General features: G+C 47.9%; 2 protein-coding genes, 1 long non-coding RNA gene and 1 pseudogene across 4 annotated transcripts in view; all 4 read left to right on the plus strand.

The window, feature by feature from the left end:
* Positions 1-2,082: 2,082 nt before the first annotated feature.
* Positions 2,083-6,399, plus strand: LOC311125555. The gene is made up of 3 exons (XR_014612888.1): positions 2,083-2,147; positions 2,288-2,423; positions 6,254-6,399. It is a non-coding gene; the product is annotated as an uncharacterized lncRNA (long non-coding RNA).
* Positions 6,400-6,600: 201 nt separating this feature from the next.
* On the plus strand, positions 6,601-9,847 carry LOC311125554 (interleukin-1 receptor-like 1). Its single transcript, XM_084199587.1, has 3 exons — positions 6,601-6,715; positions 8,775-8,948; positions 9,220-9,847. Exons 1-3 carry the CDS (start codon positions 6,688-6,690, stop codon positions 9,669-9,671), a joined length of 654 nt encoding a protein of 217 aa, XP_084055713.1. The 5' UTR covers positions 6,601-6,687; the 3' UTR covers positions 9,672-9,847.
* Positions 9,848-12,107: 2,260 nt separating this feature from the next.
* The window catches only part of LOC311125549 (interleukin-1 receptor type 1-like), a 31,673-nt pseudogene continuing 22,261 nt past the window's right edge, over positions 12,108-21,519 (plus strand). Inside the window, exons 1-2 of the transcript in view lie at positions 12,108-12,396; positions 14,165-14,305. The product of the transcript in view is annotated as an interleukin-1 receptor type 1-like (transcript). The remainder of the gene's footprint in view (positions 12,397-14,164; positions 14,306-21,519) is intronic.
* LOC311125550 (interleukin-1 receptor type 1-like) overlaps positions 19,379-21,519 on the plus strand; it is a 57,120-nt gene continuing 54,979 nt past the window's right edge. Inside the window, exon 1 of the mRNA XM_084199584.1 lies at positions 19,379-19,736. The gene's annotated coding sequence lies outside the window, so the exon portion shown is untranslated. The remainder of the gene's footprint in view (positions 19,737-21,519) is intronic.

Genomic DNA, 21,519 nt, shown 5'->3' on the forward strand with positions numbered 1-21,519 from the left:
GGGCACGGGCTGTGCCGGACTGACGACGCGCAGCACAGGCTTGGTGCGGGGAGCAGGAATGGGCCGGACCGGGCTGACGACGCGCACCCCTGACTTGGTGCGGGGAGCAGGAACGGGCCGGAACGGGCTGACGACGCGCACCCCTGGCTTGGTGCGGGGAGCAGTAACGGGCCGGACCGGGCTGACGATGCGCACCACAGGCTTGGTGCGGGGAGCAGGAACGGGCCGGGCCGGGCTGACGAAGCGCACCACTGGCTTGGTGCGGGGAGCAGGAACGGGCCGGGCCGGGCTGACGACGCGCACCACTGTCTTGGTGCGGGGAGCAGGAACGGGCCGGGCCGGGCTGGCGACGCGCAGCATAGGCTTGGTGCGGGGAGCAGGAACAGGCCGGACCGGGCTGGCGGCGCGCACCATAGGCTTGGTGCGAGGGGCAGGAACAGGCCGGGCCGGGCTGGCAACGCGCACCATTGGTTTGGTGCGGGGAGCAGGAACGGGCCGGGCCGGGCTGACGACGCGCACCACTGACTTGGTGCGGGGAGCAGGAACGGGCCGGGCCGGGCTAGCGACGCGCACCACAGTCTTGGTACGAGGGGCAGGAACAGGCCGGACCGGGCTGTGGAGACGGACTGGAGGTCTGGAGCGAAGAGCTGACACAACCCGTCCTGGCTGAATGCCTATCTTAACACACTCTGTGTGAGGCATCAGCACAGGACGTACAGGGCTGTGTACACGTACTGGCACAACAGCACGTGACACTGGCGCAGGATATCCGGGACCGAGGAGGGGTACTGGAGGCCACGAGCATGGAGCCGGCACACTCCGTCCTGGCTGCATGCCCACCTTAGCACGACACGTGCGTGGTGCTCGCACAGGACGAACCGGACTGTGCCGGACCACTCGCGGCACAGTACGCAGCTCCGCATATCTCGGAACCTGCCCAGTCTCACGCTGCCTAGCCTGAGTATGGGGAGTTGGCTCTGCTCTACCTCTAGGCTCCGCCAACCTCACTTCCGGCCCCCCAAACCCGGTGGCCTCCTCTCCTAATCCCCAACCTCGCCCTGTAGCTGCCTCCAGCAGCCCCGTCGTCCATGCCGTGTGCCCCCCCCCCCCTAAACATTTCTTGGGGTTGCCTCTTGCGTGTCTCCGACGTCGGCCCGGTTGGCGCCGCTGCTCCTCTCTACGGCGCGCCTCCACCGTCTCCTCCCACGGACGGCGATCCATACCGGCCTGGATCTCCTCCCAAGTCCAGGCTGTCTGCTCCTGGACACGCTGCTTGGTCCTGTTATGGTGAGATCTTCTGTCACGATCGTCAAAAGGAGCGGACCAAGGCGCAGCGTGGAATGCGAACATACTTTATTTATATTCACCACACGAACAAGAACAACAAAACGATACGTGAAGTCCTTGGTAACAAACACAAACCAACACGGAACAAGATCCCACAAAACACAACTGCCAAACGGCTGCCTATGTATGGTTCCCAATAAGAGACAACAAGCAACAGCTGATTCCCGTTGTCTCTGATTGAGAACCACCCCAGCCAACACAGAAACACATGAACTAGATACTGAAACAATGAACACAAAACATAGACTCTACACTCCCTGGCTCAACATAAAAGAGTCCCTAGAGCCAGGGCGTGACACAGAGTGAGTCCATGCAACTTATAATGTGACTTGTTAAGCAACATTTTACTCCTGAACTTATTTAGGCCTGCCATAACTAAGTCATTGAATACTTCTTGACTCAAGACATTTCATCATTTTTAATGAATTTGTAAACATTTCTAAAAACATTCCACTTTGACATTATGGGGTATTGTGTGTAGGCCATTGATACAAAAATCTAAATTGCATCAATTTCAAATTCAAGTTGTAACACAACAAAACGTGGAAAAAGTCAAGGAGTGTGAATACTTTCTGAAGGCACTGTATATGACCCTGAATCAGAGGTTATGAGTTCATAGAGGCTGCTTTGAAACTTTGCTCTTTGAGAGCTTAGAAAGTGTTGTTTTCTATAGGGTCAGGTGACTGAATATTTCTGTGTCTTTCTATGATGTTTATGAATCATTGTCATAATTTCAGTGCAGTATTGCCTGGAGCCCAAAGTGGTTGAACCTGCCAATGAGATCATCAAAGCAGATCTGGGTGAGTAAACCACTAGAGAATGTGTGTGTGTGTGTGTGTGTGTGTGTGTGTGTGTGTGTGTGTGTGTGCGCGTGCGTGCGTGAGTTTATTATTTATTTTCATTCATGATCCAAATAAAGAATTCAATGTTTGCCCCCTAGGTTCTTCCTTCAGTAAGATGTGTCGGGTGTTTGTGCCGAGTGTGGGGAATAAAAGTTGCACGGATTTGAATTGGAAAGCTAGCAAAAACTCCATTTCCGAAATTGTCTCTGAACGCATCTTTCAGGAATCACAAAGGTAGGTTGAGACAACACAACAGTATCGCAATACACACTGTAAGAATTCTACAAATGTGTTGCTTTTTAACCATTTTCATGTAGACTTGATTGTGTGTTTTGGATCATTGTCTTGCTGCATGACCCAGCTGCGCTTCAGCTTCAGCTCACAGACGGATGGCATGACATTCTCCTGTAGAATTCTCTGATACAGAGCAGAATTCATGGTTCCTTCTATTAAGGCAAGTCGTCCAGGTCCTGAGGCAGCAAAGCATCCCCAAACCATCACAATACCACCACCATGCTTGACTTACAGTATGAAGTTCTTACTGTGTAATGCAGTGTTAGCTTTTCGCCAGACATAATGGGACCCATCTCATCCAAAAAGTTGACTCAAGTTTGCCAAAAAGTACCTGAATCATCAAGACTATTTGAAGAATGTTCTATGGACAGATGAGTCAAAAGTATAACTTTTTGGACGACATGGGTCCCATTACGTTCTACAGGAGAATGTAAGGCCATCTGTCTGTGAGCCGAAGCTGAAGCACAGCTGGGTCATGTAGCAAGACAATGATCCAAAACACATATTCAAGTTTACTTGAAAATGGTTAAAAAGCAACACATTTGAAGTTTTGTAATTTACTAGTCAAAGTCCAGACCTAATTCCAATTGAGATGTTGTGGTAGGACTTGAAACTAGCAGTTCATGCTTGAAAACCCAAAAATGTTGCATGCAAGAGTGGGCCAAATTCCTCCACAGTGATGTGAGAGACTGATCAACAACTACAGGAAGCATTTGGTTGCAGTCATTGCAGCTAAAGGTGGCACAACCAGTTATTGAGTGTAAGGGGGCGGTTACTTTTTCACACTTGCATAACTTTGTTAATTAAATAAATAAAATAAGTATAATTTTTGGGTTTGTTATTTGTACACTCAGGTTCCTTTATCTAATATTAGGTTTTGGTTGAAGATCTGATAACATTCAGTATAAAAAATATGCAAAAATAGAGAAAATCAGAAAGGAGAAAATACTTTTTCACGGCACTGTATATGCCTCTATTCTGTGTCATCCAGATGGATGTTCTACTGTATAGTATCTAAACTGTTGGTATCGTATCAGGTATACCACTGAGATTAAGATAGGCTCCATATACCTTAATACATAGTGCTTGCTTTGAAACTTTGGAACTTCACAAAATCAATCACAAATCAAATCACATTTTATTTGTCACATGCGTCGAATACAACAGGTATTCGACGCTTACTTACAAGCCCTTAACCAACAATGCAGTTCAAGAAATAGAGTTAAGAAAATATTTACTAAATAAAATAAAGTAAAAAATCAAATAAAAAGTAACAATAAAATAACAATAACGAGGCTAAATACAGGGTGTACCGGTACCAGGTCAATCAGCGGGGGTACAGGTTAGTCGAAGTAATTTGTACATGTAGGTAGGGGTAAAGTGACTATGCATAGATAATATGCAGGGTGGCAGGTAGCTTAGTGGGTAAGACCGTTGTGCCAGTAACCGAAAAGTCGCTGGTTCTAATCCCCGAGCCGACTAGGTGAAAAATCTGTCGATGTGCCCTTGAGCAAGGCACTTAACCCTAATTGCTCCTGTAAGTCGCTCTGGATAAGAGCGTCTGCTAAATGACTAAAAATGTAAAATAATAAACAGTGAGTAGCAGCAGTGTAAAAACAAAGGGAGGGCGGGGTGTCAATGTAGATAGTCCAGGTGGCCATTTGATTAATGTTGACACAAAGGAACTTGAAACTCTCGACCAGCTCCACTACAGCCCTGTCGATGTGAATAGGAGCGTGTTTGGCCCTCCTTTTCCTGTAGTCCACGATAGCTCCTTTGTCTTGATCACGTTGAGGGAGAGGTTGTTGTCCTGGCACCACACTGCCAGGTCTCTGACCTCCTCCCTTTAGGCTGTCTCATCGTTGTCGGTGATCAGGCCTACCACTGTTGTGTCGTCAGCAAACTTAATGATGGTGTTGGAGTCGTGCTTGGCCACGCAGTCATGGGTGAACAGGGAGTACAGGAGGGGACTAAGCATGCACCCCTGAGGGGCCCCAGTGTTGAGGATCAGCTTGGCAGATGTGTTGTTGCCTACCCTTACCACCTGGGGGCGGCCCGTCAGGAAGTCCAAGATCCAGTTGCAGAGGGAGGTGTTTAGTCCCAGGGTCCTTAGCTTAGTGATGAACTTTGTAGGCACTATGGTGTTGAACGCTGAACTGTAGTCAATGAACAGCATTCTCACATAGGTGTTCCTTTTGTCCAGGTGGGAAAGGGCAGTGTGGAGTGCGATTGAGATTGCATCATCTGTTGATCCATGGGGGCGGTATGAAAATTGGAGTGGGTCTAGGGTTTCCGGGATGATGGTGTTGATGTGAGCCATGACTAGCCTTTCAAAGAACTTCATGGCTACCGACGTGCTACGGGACGGTAGTCATTTAGGCAGGTTACCTTCGCTTTTCTGGGCACAGGGACTATGGTGGTCTGCTTGAAACATGTAGGTGTTACAGACTTGCTCAGGGAAAGTTTGAAAATGTCAGTGAAGACACTTGCCAGTTTGTCCATGCAGGATCTGAGTACACGTCCTGGTAATCCGTCTGGCCCCGCGGCCTTGTGAATGTTGACCTGTTTAAAGGCTACGGAGAGCGTGATCACACAGTCGTCTGGAACAGCTGGTGCTCTCATGCATGCTTCAGTGTTGCTTGCCCCGAAGCGAGCATAAAAGGCATTTAGCCCATCTAATAGGCTCGCGTCACTGGGCAGCTCGCTGCTGGGTTTCCCTTTGTAATCCGTAATAGTTTGCAAGCCCTGCCACATCTGACGAGTATCAGAGCCGGTGTAGTAGGATTCAATCCTAGTCCTGTATTGACGCTTTGCCTGTTTGATGGTTAGTCTGATGGCATAGCGGGATTTCTTCCAGTCTGTGCTAGCAAAACAGTCCTGTAGCGTAGCATCCGCGTCTTCTGATATTGAGCGAGTCACTGGTACTTCCTGCTTTAGTTTTTGCTTGAAAGCAGGAATCAGCAGGATAGAATTATGGTCAGATTTGCCAAATGGAGGGCGAAGGAGAGCTTTGTATGCGTCACTGTGTGTGGAGTAAAAGTGGTCTAGGGTTTTTTTCCCTCTGGTTGCAGATGTGATATGCTGGTAGAAATGAGGTAAAATGGATTTAAGTTTGCCTGCATTAAAGTTCCTGGCCACTATGAGCGCCGCTTCTGTCCTGCCGATGCACGGAAATCCAGCCAACTGTATATTATCCGTGTCGTCGTTTAGCCACGACTTGGTGAAACATAAGATATTACAGTTTTTAATGTCCCGTTGGTAGGATAGTCTAGAACGGAGCTCATCCAGTTTATTCTCCAGTGATTGCATGTTGGCCAATAGAACGGATGGTAGAGGCGGGTTCCCCACTCGCCGAAAAATTCTCACAAGGCACCCGATCTCCGCCCCCTGTACCTCTGTCTTTTCTTCACACGAATGACGGGATTTGGGCCTGGTCTCGGAGAAACAGTATATCCCTTCTGTAAGACTCATTAAATAAAAAAATATTTGTGCAGTTCGAGGTGAATAATCACTGTTCTGATATCCAGAAACTATTTTCGGTCATAAGAGACGGTAGCAGCAACATTATGTACAAAAAAGGTTACAAACAATGCAAAAAACCACACAAAATAGCACAGTTGGTTAGGAGCCTGTAAAACGGCACCCATCCCCTCAGGCGCCAATAACAGTGTATGTTATGTTAACTGTTGCCATGATGGTTTGATTGTGCGTTCACAAGGGGGAACTTGTCTGTCTCCACCCCCCCCCCCCCTCCCTCCCCCCCAAACCAGGGAGTGGAGAGAAGAAGAGGAGAAGGGTGTATGGTTGGAGCGTCATTTGAATTTCTTGATGGTGGAAGAGGAAGACTTTTACATCAACTACACGTGTTGGGTTTCCAGTGACAGAGGCAATTCTTTAGCCTCCTTCATACTACAGCCTACAGGTTAGACAATACTGTCTGGAGGATAACATAAAGGTGTTTCAAAAGAGATCACACACATATTATCCTGTCCCTTTACCCTTGTTTTGATAGTGTATTATAACAACTGCAAGCTCACCACTTTTGAAAAAACTGTTATAAATGCTATCTTCTCTCTTTTTCTGCACAGATCCAAACTATCTGCTCCGTATTGGGGTACTACTGACCAGTCTGGTATTGGTGTTTACTGTTAGTGTTGTTATTTACCATCGCTTCAAGATCGACATCGTGCTGTCGCTCAGGAGGATGTTCCCGCTTCTCTACACAAACACAGGTACGCAATGAGAGACACTTTACCGCACATATACTGCGCAAGCACACTCATGGAAACATTAATAGAAACATGCCTGAGCGCGCACACGCAGACATGCACACACTCATGCACACACACACTATCTGCAGACTCATTGCATACTGTGCTTTCATGAAATGGAAACTCGCACTAACATAAATATACATTCCTACACCAGATACAGACAGAAATGCACATACAGCATGTCTCCCCACAAACCCCCAGGCCCACACTTAAACCCACACACACACGCATGTTGCATTGCTTGTGTTAGGTTCTGAACAAACTGAGTAAAAACTCAAACGGACAACTAGAAAAAGCTCAAACAAAGTTTATTCACCCACTGGGTCATACAGCTGCAAAGACAAAGATGTTTACACAATCACATATATTTATACCTTCCTACTAGGCGGAGTCAACCCCTTGCATATTTAGACAGCCAATACATCTCTGTTGCTAGTCAGGAACGTATTTGGTTCCTCTCATTGGTGTAGCCTCCTGCTAGAACCTTCATGGGCATGGAAATATACAGTTGAAGTTGGAAGTTTACATACAGTCATTAAAACTTGTTTTTCAACCACTCCACAAATTTCTTTTTAACAAACTATAGTTTTGGCAAGTCGGTTAGGACATCTACTTTGTGCATGACACAAGTAATTTTTCCAACAATTGTTTACAGACAGATTATTTCACATATAATTCACAGCAATTCCAGTGGGTCAGAAGTCTACATACACTAAGTTGACTGTGCCTTTAAAGTTGGCTTGCAAGCTGAAGAACACCATCCCAACTGTGAAGCACGGGGGTGGCAGCATCATGCTGTGAGGGTGCTTTGCTGCAGGAGGGACTGGTGCACTTCACAAAGTAGATAGCATCATGAGGAAGGAAAATTATGTGGATGTATTGAAGCAACATCTTAAGACATCAGTCAGGAAGTTTAAGCTTGGTCGCAAATGGGTCTTCCAAATGGACAATGACCCCAAGCATACTTCCAAAGTTGTGGCAAAATGGCTTAAGGACAACAACGTCAAGGTATTGGAGTGGCCACCACAAAGCCCTGACCTCAATCCTATAGAACATTATGGGCAGAACTGAAAAAGCGTGTGCGAGCAAGGAGGCCTCTTACACCAGCTCTGTCAGGAGGAATGGACCAAAAGTCATCCAACTTATTGTGGGAAGCTTGTGGAAGGCTACCCGAAACGTTTGACCCAAGTTAAACAATTTAAAGGCAATGCTACCAAATACTAATTGAGTGTATGTAAACTTCTGACCCACTGGGAATGTGATGAAATAAATAAAAGCTGAATAAATCATTCTCTTTACTATTATTCTGACATTTCACATTCTTAAAATAAAGTGGTGATCCTAACTGACCTAAGACAGGGAATTTTTACTAGGATTAAATGTCAGGAATTGTGAAAAACTGAGTTTAAATGTATTTGGCTAAGGGGTATGTAAACTTCCGACTTCAACTGTATGTGTGTGACAGGACTGACTGTTCCTCCTCACTTCATCTGACCTGACCTCGGGCCGAATTCCTCACTCCTCCCTACTCCACGGCTGTCCTACCTTAGCAGTGACTGAAACCAGACTGTTGCCCTTTGCCTCTCTCCATAGGGTACATGAGATTTAAGAATAACATTTTCCAACAGAATGTAAGCTCTGCACTCCCCTTTCTCACTCAGTAACTTTCCATACACCCGGTTCTAATATGGTAACATGAATAAGTATATTCCAAGCTAGAATCCAACACTTGTTTCCCACTCCCCACCTGACCACAAGTAAAATCAGTAGCAAGTGTAGCAATGTATTGTAGCACATCCCACAGCTATGCAAGCACAGCATTTTCCATGACTCAGAGGAAACAGAGAGGAAGTTTGATACAAGGCACTAAATAGGCCATGTAACCATAAAACACAAGCAACTATGGTGTCATAAATAACCAAGCCTCCTCTGTTAGGCAGGTTTGTGGAGGCTTTTGCTCTAGCCCAGCACTAACACATCTATTTTGTTTTACCTGTCCCTATCCTGCATGTGGCAGACTCTGATGGGAAGTTGTATGATGCGTACGTGGCATACCCCCGTCTGTTTGGGGATGGGGGCGGAGCCTGTGGGGAGGCAGAGATGTTTGCCCTCCACATGTTGCCCCAGGTTCTGGAGGGGAGGTGTGGCTACAGGCTGTTCATACTGGGCCGGGACAGCCTACCAGGGGAAGGTATGACATCTCAGCTCGACCCTGAGGCTCCAGGTTCCAGAAGACTAAGTTAGCCTTGGCATTAGTACATAAGTAGCATGATGATGAAATATGTGAAACCTTTCTGAAATCATAAAGACCTTCAGAAACCATTTAAATGGTAGAACAATGTTTTAATAACAATTTTCCCTGCTCCCTGACCCCCTCTTCTCCTCCCTCCTCCCTTTCCCCCTCTTCTCCTCCCTCCTCTCTCCTCCCTTTCCCCCTCTTCTCCTCCCTCCTCCCTCTCTAGCCATAGTAGATGCAGTGGAGGAGAGCATGCTGGCAAGCCGGCGTCTCCTCCTGGTCTACTCTGGCTCTACGTTCTGCAGTGGAAGCCACAGTGACAGCAGCAGTGGTGTCCTGGAGGCCTGGCAGAGCTTCGAGAGGCAGACGGCCATGCACCGTGCCCTGTTGGAGGGCTCCCTTAAGGTGGTCCTTGTGGAGCTGGAGGAGGTCTCCCCCACACAGCTGACCCTCTTCCCCGAGTCGGTGCGCCACCTCCGGGAGCGCCAGGGCGCCGTCTGCTGGTGGAAGAGTAGCAGAGGGTTGAGGTGTGGGAGGTGGGGAGAAGAGGAGGAGGTGGAGGAGAAGAGAGGGGAGCTGGCTTCGTCCCCTCTCTCCTCACCCTCTCTTTCCTTGTCCTCACGCTTCTGGAAGGAACTGAGGTATTATATGCCAGTGAGGGGCACGAGGACGAGGTGACCAGAGAAGAACAGCCTGATGAAGTTGTGATGGGATGGATGGGCTTTGGAGAGGACAGTGTTAGACATAACGAGGAAATCTGTTGAATGAAAGGACTTCTGGTACCTGACTCTCTCAACACATTTTCATGAAAAATTATTGAATCCAGTTATTTATGTGTGACTGATACCGGTGTGGAACAGCTGGTCACTCTTAAAGGATTCTGAATGATTACCTTGCCAATAGGATGATTGAATATTATTGTCTTACAGACAATTATTTTTTTGTGTGAGTTTCCTCCTAATACAGGATGTGGTAGGAATCCTAAGGGTCATCATCATCACACCTGTTAATACTTATTTTCTATAACTTCGTGTGAAATCTATTTCTTATTGCAACGGCAAGTATAATATGCCCTTTGTGTTTTATAGAAACGCAAGGTGTTTAATGTGAATGATGTTTTGCTTACAGCTAATGTTTTTTATACTGTCTATGTTTTCATGTTTTCTATTGTTTTCTAAAAATACATTTTAATCTATTTTAGAATAAGGCTGTAATGTAACGAAATGTGGAAAAAGTCAAGTGATCTGAATACTTTACGAATGTACTGTATGTCATGAGGTCCACCTGGCTACCACAACACACTGTCTTCAGTTGCCACAAAGTTGGAAGCACAGAATCATCTAGAATGTCAATGTATGCTTTAGCGTTAAGATTTCTCTTCACTGGAACTAACCAGCCTTACATTCTGGCACAGAGACTCATTCGGGACTTTTCCTTAGATGGGGGGCTGGTTTTGTGGCTGTTGGACTTCCTGAGCCAACGCTCACAGCGAGTCAAAATAGGTCCCCATGTGTCGGATATACGCAATACCAACACAGGCTCTCCTCAGGGATGTGTTTTGTCCCCACTTCTGTACATCTTGTACACTAATAGTTGTACTAGTTCCCATACTGACAGACACCTCGTTAAGTTCGCTGATGACACTGCCTTGATCAGCCTGTTGCATGATGACGAGGAACATCATGGCCCGGTCCTAGATGACTTTGTAGAGTGGTGTGAGGAATCACACTTGGTCCTCAATACTAACAAGACCAAAGAGATGTGCATAGACTTCAGGTAGCGTACAACACCTACCTCTGCAACATCTATCAGAGGCCAGAATATAGAAATTGTAGAGGAATATAAATATCTGGGTGTCTTTTTGGACAGTAAGCTTCAGTGGAGTAAATGTACAGACCAGATCTACAAAAAGAGCCAACAGAGACTGTACTTTCTAAAAAAGTTGGGTTCTTTTAATATAGACTGTACTATATTGACTCTGTTTTACAAATCCTTTATTGAGAGTATTTTAACTTTTTGTATTGTTTGTTGGTTTGGCAATGCCACTGTCAGTCAGAGAAACATGCTGAGAAGGATTATTACCACAGCAAGTAAGGTACATGGAGTCAAACAGACAGGCCTGGATGAGATCTTTAAGGTCAGGGCCCTCCGTAAGGCTCACAAAATCATTTTAGACCCAAGTCACCCCCTGTACCTGGACTTTGAATTACTCCCCTCTGGGCGTAGGTATAGGGCACCCCTCAGTAGGAAAAATAGAACGAGACAATCATTTGTGCTAGGTGTGATATCCCTCTTAAATAGCTCGGGCAAATGTTCCCATTGACCCCGTAAGGCCAGCAGGCTAGTCTTTGTTTTAAATGTTTTAAATGTTTTATTTCTTATTTTCATTGGTGCGTGACTGTTATTGAAAGTTGTATTGTCAATCTTGTTTTGTATTTAACGCCACTTTAAATGTGTACATGACACTGCAACAAAATTTCCCCATGGGGACAATAAAGTAAGTAAGTAAGTAAGTAAGTAAGGGGCCTAGCCCGAATCATGAAAAACAGCCCCAGAATATTATTCCTCCTCCACCAAAATTTACAGTTGGACACTATGCATTGGGGCAGGTAGCATTCGTCTGTCGGACTGCCAGATGGTGAAGCGTGACACATCACTCCAGAGAACACAATTCCACTGCTTCAGAGTCTAATGGAGGTGAGCTTTACACCACTCCAGCCGACTCTTGAAGGTAACAGCGCTCACTGTTGCCCCTAGTGGCCGGTTTCCACGTCATCTCCTGATGTCCTCAGACATGGAGGGACGTCAAATACTGAATTGTATGACGGGTGACCAGGCTGGATTTATCACCACCTTCAAGAAAAGTAACTTTGAATATGTCAAGATAAGAGAATATTCTGCGTCATTACCGCAACGGCTATAACTCATCTGGAATTGCTTCTATTTAAAAGAATACGTCTCAACATGTTGTGTTTGGAATTCATCAAATGATAACTGATCATATTAACCAAGTAAATTTGTTTTGTATCTCTCCATGTACGTTATCATTAAACTCACTTACTGCACCTGTTTCCTGACTCCCTGCGTCTCTGTTACGGAATACTGCCTCTACAAATGGAAGCAGCAGGTAATCAAGACATCTCCCAGATGGTAGGTGAACAGGGACGCCTACTTTGCAAACACCACGACCAGCTGACGCAACTGGGGACGACTATAGATGAGGTCCTCCGCGTTCTTCAACACCTCGACATTACCCAAGGGGCGTCACCTCCAACTAGCGGAGGATTCTCTACCACGAGTCGACCCAGCGAGCTAGCACCCCAGCCCATCCAGCAGTCCTCCCAGGTCAACGATGTCCGATTGTCCCTCCCGGACAAATATGATGGGACTCCATCTAAATGCCGTGGCTTCCTACTCCAGTGCTCCCTCTATTTAGCCCATCAGATGGGAGCCCCCACCACCGATACGTCGAAAGGACCGACAGGGGGAGTGGGCCCGATTCCTCGAGGGGTGCCCCGCCTATGCCGTCAAATCCCTCCTGGGCTCCCGACGTCGTGGGGGTCGGCTCCAGTACCTGGTGGACTGGGAGGGGTACAGTCCAGAGGAGCGGTGTTGGGTCCCGGTGGACGACATTCTAGATCCCAACATCATCAGATATTTCCTTCTTCGCTGTCCGGACCGGCCCGCTCCTCGCCCTCGGGGCCGTCCCCCTGGCCGCCGTCCCCCTGTGGCTGGAACCGCGCGTCAGGGGGGACTTCATCACACCTGGACTTCATCACTACCTTGATTACTCCCCATTTATCTACAGTGGCTTGCGAAAGTATTCACCCCCCTTGGCATTTTTCCTATTTTGTTGCCTTACAATCTGGATGTGATGGGTGATTTGAAGGAGTCAGGCGCAGGAGGGTAAATCACACAATAACAGGATTTATTCCGGAATACAGAGTTACACAGTAAAGCGTCAAAACTGTCCTGTGCGCAAAACAGGTGCACTGGAACCAACAAGGCACATGGGGAAAATAACCTGGCGATACAAAATACAAGGAGCTCCACCGAGCTTCACTATCCTCACAATAAACAATCACACACAAAGACAAGTGGGCAGAGGGAATACTTGTACAGGTACTGATGAGGGGATATGAACCAGTTTTGTGTAATAAACAAGACAAAACAAATGGAATGATGAGATGAGGAGTGGCAGTGGCTAGAAGGCCGGTGACGACGAACGCCGAAGCCTGCCCAAATAAGGAGAGGAGGCAGCCTCGGAGGAAGTCGTGACAGTACCCCCCCCTTGACGCGCAACTCCAGCAGCGCGTCGACACCGGCCTCGGGGACGACCAGGAAGACGCGGAGCAGGGCGAGCCGGATGGCGACGGTGGAAATCCTGCAACAGGGAGGGATCGAGGATATCTCTCACCGGGACCCATCACCGCGCCTCCGGACCGTACCCCTCCCAATCCACAAGGTACTGAAGGCCCCCCACCCGACGCCTCGATTCCAGTATGGAACGGACGGAGTACGCCGGGACCCCCTCGCTGTCCAGAGGGGGCGGAGGGACCTCCCGCACCTCAGACACATGGATTTTAATACGGTAATCTGGAGGGAGTAATGACATACAAGTAACCTCGTTTATTCTCCTCAAGACTTTGAACGGCCCCACAATCCGTGGGCTCAGCTTCTGGCAGGGTAGGCGGAGGGGTAGATTCCGGGTCGAGAGCCATACCAAATCATCCGGTACAAAGACCGGGACCTCACTGCGGTGGCGGTCAGCGTTGGCCTTCTGGCAACGCATGGAGCGTTGGAGGTGGACATGAGCAGCGTTCCACGTCTCCTCCGCGCGCTGAAACCAGTCATCCACCACAGGAGCCTCGGTCTGGCTCTGATGCCACGGTGCCAGAACCGGCTGATAACCTAAAACACATTGAAATGGCATTAGGTTAGTGGAGGAGTGGCGGAGAGAGTTCTGGGCATATTTGGCCCATGGCAAGAACACCGACCATTCCCCTGGCCGCTCCAGGCAGTAGGACCTACCCACATCCTGGTTCACCCGTTCCACCTGCCCATTAGACTCGGGGTGAAAACCGGAAGTCAGGCTGACTGAGACCCCCAGACGTTCCATGAACGCCTTCCAGACCCTGGATGTATCCTCATATCCTCTGGAAACCCCATAGTGCCGATAGACGTGTGTAAACAGTGCCTCCGCAGTCTGCAGGGCCGTGGGGAGACCGGGCAGCAGATGGAGGTGGCAGGCTTTGGAAAAGTGGTCCACAACGACCAGGATGGTGTTGTTAACTTAACAGAGGGGAAGATCAGTAAGGAAGTCAATACACAAGTGTAACCATGGCCGTTGTGGAACTGGTAAGGGCTGTAACTTACCTGCTGGGAGGTGCCTAGGTGCCTTACTCTGGGCGCACACTGAGCAGGAGGAGACATACACCATCACGTCCTTAGCCAAGGTAGGCTACCAGTACTTTCCGTTCAGACAGCGCACTGTATGACCGATACCTGGGTGACCAGAGGAGGGGGTAGTGTGTGCCCAATAGATCAGACGGTCACGGACAAGAGAAGGCACGTACTGCAACCCAGCTGGACACTGAGGTGGAGATGGCTCTGTGTGTAATGCCCGCTCTATGTCCGCGTCCATCACCTATACTACCGGCGCCACAATACAGGAGGCCGGGAGTATGGGGGTGTTGTCTATGGGCCTCTCCTCTGTGTCGTACAGCCGTGACAGTGCGTCTGCCTTCACGTTCTTCGTACCCGGAATGTATGATAGAGTCAAATCAAACCGGGTGAAGAATAGGGCCCACCTGGCCTGGCGAGGATTCAGCCTCCTCGCTGCCCAGATGTACTCCAGGTTATGGTGGTCCGTCCAGACGAGGAAAGGGATGTTTCGCTCCCCTTGAGCCAGTGCCTCCACACGTTCAGGGCTCGGACAACAGCGAACAGCTCCCGATCACCAACGTCGTAGTTCTGCTCCGCCGGGCTGAGCTTCTTGGAGAAGAAGGCATAGGGGCGGAGCTTGGGTGGTGTGCCCGAGCGTTGAGATAGGACAGCGCCTATCCCAACCTCGGACGCATCCACCTCCACTACCAACGTTAGTGATGGTTCGGGATGGGCCAGTACCGGGGCTGAGGTGAACAGAACCCTCAGGTTACTGAAGGCCCTGTCAGTCTCAGCAGACCAGCGGAGTCGGGACGGCCCACCCTTCAACAGAGATGTAATGGGAGCTGCGACTTTGCCAAAGCCCCGGATAAACCTCCGATAGTAGTTGGCAAAGCCAATAAAGCGCTGCACCTCCTTAACCGTGGTTGGAGTCTGCCAAATACGCCCGGCTGAAATGCGATCTCCCTCCATCTCCACACCTGAGGTGGTAATGCAGTATCCGATAAAGGAGACGGCTGTCGGAAAAACAGACACTGTTCTGCCTTGGCATAAAGGTCATGTTCCAACAGTCGGGCCAGCACTTTGCGAACCAGGGACACATGTTCGCTGCGCGTAGCGGAATACACCAGAATGTCATTGATGTAGACCACTACACCACGACCAAGCATGTCCTGAAACACCTCGTTCACAAAGGACTGGAAGACAAATGGAGCATTCATCAAACCGTACGGCATCACCAGGTATTCGTAATGCCCCGTGGTTGTGCTGAATGCTGTCTTCCACTCGTCCCCCTCTCGGACACACACCAGGTTGTACGCACTCCGGAGATCTAATTTTATGAAGAAACGTGCCCCATGCATTGACTCGATCATAGATGGAATGAGGGATAGAGGATAACTATGAAGTATAGTCCCCTTGTTCAGTGCTCGGTAATCAAGGCAAGGGCGCAGACCTCCGTCTTTCTTCTTCACAAAAAATAAACTTGAGGCGGGCGAAGTGGAGGGACGTATGAACCCCTGACGCAGGGACTCGGAGACGTATGTCTCCATCGCCTCCGTTTCAGACTGCGACAGGGGATACACATGACTCCTGGGAGGCACAGCGTCTACCCGGAGGTTTACCGCGCAATCCTCCGCCCGATGAGGTGGTAATTTGGTCGCCTGCGTTTTGGAAAATGGGTACGCCAAATCGAGGTATTCGGGGGGGAATGCGCACGGTGGAGGTAGTGTCTGGACTGTCCACCGTGGTTGCACCAATGGAAACACCTAGACACCTACCCTGACACTCTCACGCCCACCACGTGAGAACCCTCTGCAGCCATGAAAAGGTGGGGTTGTGTAGTACTAACCAGGGAAGACCTAACACAACAGGGAAATCAGGAGACTCAATAATAAAAAAGGTGACTTGCTCGCTATGGGTCTTGTGCGTAACCATAGTGACTGGTGCTGTAACTTCCCTAACGAACCCGGACCCTAGTGGTCGACTGTCAAGTGCTCTGATGGGGAGTGGAATGGATAGGGGAACCAATGTAATGCCTAGACTATGTGCAAATGACCTGTCCATAAAGTTCCCAGCTGCGCCTGAATCGACCAGCGCCTTACACTGGGGAACTACAATGTAATCAGGAAAGTGCATGGGTAGGGTAGAGTGTGCAGCAGAGGGCTCTGAACGAGTGTGGGTGTTCGATACCTGGGGTGACGCGAGAGTGCCCTGCCTGCCGCCTCAAGACCCAAAAGAAAGCCCACGACAGCGTGCAGGAGAAAGTCCTCTCGTTCCACTAGAGGGACACTGGGGCTGTCGTCCTCCGCTTTCCCGGATCGCCGCTCCACCCAGCTCCATCAGCTCGTGATCCGGGTTGGGGGGGTGGAACGGGCAGGCCCCTTCCAGGACGTCCTCTAGCAGCCAGCAGGTTGTCCAACCGGATGGCCATGTCCACCAGTTGATTAAAGGACAACATGGTGTCCCGGCAGGCTAGCTCCCTTCGGACATCCTCTCGTAGATGGCACCAGAAGTGGTCAATGAGGGCCTGCTCGTTCCACCCAGGCCCAGCCGGGGTCCTGCGCGGTCCTTGTCCCCTGCCTCAGGTGGACCAGCCACTTGCCCGCCTCACTACCTTCGGGCGGGTGATCGAAGACGGACCGAAAGAGGCGAGTGAACTCCCCGAAGTTGTCCAACGCGGCTCCTCTTTCACTCCAGACTGCATTGGCCCACTCCAGGGCTTTCCCCTAGAGGCAGGAGACGAGGGCAGACACCTTCTCCCGCTCCGATGGGGCCGGGATGATGGTAGAATAATATAGCTCCAGTTGTAGGAGGAGTCCCTGGCAGCTGTCCCGTCTAAATCCCGTGGTCGGAATATATGGATCCCTCTGGGTGCTGGGATGTGGGTGGCTGGATCTGATACAAAATACAAGGAGTACCACGAGCTTCACTATCCTCACAATAAACAATCACACACAAAGACAAGGGGGCAGAGGGAACACTTATACAGGTACTGATGAGGGGATATGAACCAGGTGTGTGTAATAAACAAGAAAAAAAATAGAATGATGAGATGAGGAGCGGCAGTGGCTAGAAGGCTGGTGACGACGAACACCGAAGCCTGCCCGAACAAAGAGAGGAGGCAGCCTCGGATGAAGTCGTGACACTGGAATTAAAATGGATTTTTGGGGGGTTTGTATCATTTGATTTACACAACATGCCTACCACTTTGAAGATGCAAAAATATTTTTTCTTGTGAAATGAACAAGAAAGAAGAATACTTTGTAGAGCCACCTTTTGCAGCAATTACAGCTGCAAGTCTCTTGGGGTATGTCTCTATAAGCTTGGCACATCTAGCCACTGGGAGCTTTGCCCATTCTTCAAGGCAAAACTGCTCCAGATCCTTCAAGTTGGATGGGTTCCACTGGTGTACAGCAATCTTTAAGTCATACCACAGATTCTCAATTGGATTGAGGTCTGGGCTTTGACTAGGCCATTCCAAGACATTTAAATGTTTGCCCTTAAACCACTCGAGTGTTGCTTTAGCAGTATGCTTAGGGTCATTGTCCTCCTGGAATGTGAACCTCCATCCCAGTCTCAAATCTCTAGAAGACTGAAACAGGTTTCCCTCAAGAATGTCCCTGTATTTAGCGCCATCCATCATTCCTTCAATTCTGACCAGTTTCCAAGTCCCTGCCGAAGAAAAACATCCCCACAGCATGATGCTGCCACCACCATGCTTCACTGTGGGGATGGTGTTCTTGGGGTGATGAGAGGTGGTTGGTTTGCGCCTGACATAGCGTTTTCCTTGATGGCCAAAGAGCTCAATTTTAGTCTCATCTGACCAGAGTACCTCCCGAGTGGCGCAGTACCTCCCGAGTGGTGCAGTGGTCTAAGGCACTGCATCGCAGTGCTAGCTGTGCCACTAGAGATCCTGGTTCGAATCCAGGCTCTGTCGTAGCCGGCCGTGACCATGAGACCCATGGGGAGGTGCACAATTGGCCCAGCGTCGTCCAGGGTAGGGGAGGGAATGGCCGGCAGGGATGTAGCTCAGTTGGTAGAGCATGGCGTTTGCAATGCCAGAGTTGTGGGTTCGATTCCAACGGTGGGCCAGTATGAAAAAAATAAATAAAAAATAATGTTTGCACTCACTAACTGTAAGTCGCTCTGGATAAGAGCGTCTGCTAAATGACTAAAATGTAAATGTAATGTTTGGGGAGTCTCCCACATGCCTTTTGGCGAACACCAAACATGTTTGCTTATTTTTTTCTTTAAGCAATGGCTTTTTTTCTGGCCACTCTTCTGTAAAGCCCAGCTCTGTGAAGTATACGGCTTAAAGTGGTCCTATGGACAGATACTCCAATCTCCACTGTGGAGCTTTGCAGCTCCTTCAGGGTTATCTTTGGTATCTTTGTTGCCTCTCTGATTAATGCCCTCCTTGCCTGGTGCGTGAGTTTTGGTTAGTGGTGTTGCAGACTCTGGGGCCTTTCAGAATAGGTGTATATATACTGAGATCATGTGACAGATCATGTGACACTTAGATTGCACGCAGGTGGACTTTATTTAACTAATTATGTGACTTCTGAAGGTAATTTGTTGCACCAGATCTTATTTAGGGGCTTAATAGCAAAGGGGGTGAATACATATGCACGCACCACTTTTCCGTTATTTATTTTTAGAATTTCTGAAAGAAGTTCTTTTTTTCATTTCACTTCACCAATTTGGACTATTTTGTGTGTAATACCTTGCTAAAACCAAGTATAGAGTTTATTTGTTATAATTAATTGGTATTAGATTTAAAAGGTGATCGAATAGCTCCTGATTTGTAATGTCATTAATGCATTTCTTTTGAAGCAATGTTTAAAAAAAAAATTTTAAGTTTAAATTTCCCACGTATCTCGTTAAAGTTTTGACCAATGAGGTAACTTGTTAAGTTGTGGCCAATGGGAGAGTGGACTGGTTGCTGGGAAAGAGAAGAGAAGGAAAGGTTGAAAGGAGAGAGAGGAGAGACGTTAGTGGGGTTGGTGAAGGAAAAATGACCCAAGGAAACGATAGAGAAAACAAAACCATACCTACAGAGTTTGTTTTAAAGGGAAATCCTGATTTTATTTCTATAAGAGAGTGTTTATTAGTTCGTTAAGAAAGACCTAGTAGAGACTGAAGCTGCCGTCACATTGTGGAGACATTCGACATCCTAGAGGTTAGCCTAGCATCGTTCAAGACTTGGAGAGAATTGCTTGTGACGATCAGTTCGGGTTTCAAACGGATGTCTGTTGCTGCTACGGATTACTGGCTGCATTGATAGCTGTGTTCGCTGTGGATCTTGTGAGGACACCTGCACGGAACTACTATATTTTGCTGAGGCATTATCTACAAGTAGTGAGTAACTACAAATGTGTGGTGGACTTCGGGACTTTATGTATGTCGTCATTTTTTTGAGCTCCAACGCGCGCCAAGGGTTTAAGCAAGCTTGCAAATAATTTGGACATGGGTTGTGGAAAAATCATTGGGGTTTATAATTTGTATTTCTTTTGATGTGATACATTGAACATTTGATTAATATAGATCTTGAACCTTGTGTCTGTTGTATTGGTGGAGTCATTTACTGTTTCAGTTTCATTTAATGCATGGGAAAGCATATCCTTATACCAATAACCAAGTCTATAATCATTCTATCTGAAGTTAATACCCTATTTGTCATTCACCCTAGCAAGTTTACAATAGGGATTCTTATTGGAGATGTCCTTCTCACCTAATATCCCATGCTGTTCAAATATTCTAAATAAGGTAATATCTTGAGAGTCAAATTCGAGCCTGGTGAGAGGGTTACATGTGTATTACATTTGACATTTTAGTCATTTAGCAGACTCTCTTATCCAGAGCGATTTACAGTTAGTGAGTGCATACATAAAAAAAAAATCATACTGTCCCCCCGTGGGAATCGAACCCACAACCCTGGCGTTGCAAACGCCATGCTCTACCAACTGAGCTACATCCCTGCCGGCCATTCCCTCCCCTACCCTGGACGAAGCTGGGCCAATTGTGCGCCGCCCCATGGGTCTCCCGGTCACGGCCGGCTACGACAGAGCCTGGATTCGAACCAGGATCTCTAGTGGCACAGCCTTAGACCACGACAGCCTTATGTCCATTACATGAAATCCAAATAAAAATCCATTTAAATTACAGGTTGTAATGCAACAAAATAGGAAAAACGGCAAGGGGGATGAATACTTTTGCAAAGCACTGTAGCACTCATCGGGTCAGGCAGTATTGGTTATGTTTTCTTGTCCATACGCTTCCCTTGTTTTCGATCTGTCCATGTTCTTAATCATGAAACTCACTACTGCACCTGCTTCCTCTCCCTGCGTCTCCGTTACATAAATCCATGTCTTGTTGAATAAAATGGCCACAGTCAATACCAGTTTATGGTTCCTGACAAAAGTAGAACATTATTTATATAAATTCAAGTTTCTTTCAAGAAACAAACAAAAAAAAAAAAAATGCCAAAAGTGCCAGTAGTTGCAGAACCACCCATATACAAACTTTATTTGTGTAGTGTAAGGTTCTGTATTTATTTTCTTAGTCAACCTTGTGTTCTTGAATGTAGCCATGTTTCTCTGTGTTCTTGAACGTAGCCCTGTCTTTCATTTTTGTTCATTGATTTCACCTGTGTTTGTTACTCACCTGGTCTCATTAGCTCCTTATTTAGTTCAGTTCATTCTGTTTGTGCCTTGTGAGGTATTGTTCATTTTGACTCTACTAAACCTTTTCTTAGTTCGTTTGTGACAACCAGTTATAGCCTTCAGTCCTAGTTTTGGATTCTCCTGCCTGTTAGCCTACCTGTGTATGACCATTGCCTGCGAACACGATTCCTGCCTTTTGTGAAGGCGAAATAAACACCTGCCGCGCTCTGCGCGTGAATCTACACCCTTTTTCTCCCTGACTATTCATTACAGAATACTTCACCAAAAAATTGAACGGATTCAGCGGAGCTACAGCAGCGCCTAACCCAGCAAGAGGAATGTATGGAGGAAATCTGCCATCTTCTCCATCAGCCTATCCCTACTCTTCCGATGCCAGGTATCGTAACCCATAGCCCTCCTTCATTCATATCCATGCCTGGAAAGTATGACGGTTCACCTGGGAAATGTCAGGGATTTCT

This window comes from Coregonus lavaretus (assembly GCF_964263955.1).
Source record: "Coregonus lavaretus genome assembly, contig: HAP1_SCAFFOLD_705, whole genome shotgun sequence".
Taxonomy (NCBI): Eukaryota; Metazoa; Chordata; class Actinopteri; order Salmoniformes; family Salmonidae; genus Coregonus; species Coregonus lavaretus.

Excerpts from the sequence above, each read along its gene's own strand:
- LOC311125554 (XM_084199587.1), top strand. The coding sequence starts at position 6,688 with ATGTTCCCGCTTCTCTACACAAACACAG. Across the intron at positions 6,716-8,774 it reads GCTTCTCTACACAAACACAG|ACTCTGATGGGAAGTTGTAT; the intron begins GTACGCAATGAG and ends TGCATGTGGCAG. Across the intron at positions 8,949-9,219 it reads GGACAGCCTACCAGGGGAAG|CCATAGTAGATGCAGTGGAG; the intron begins GTATGACATCTC and ends CTCCCTCTCTAG.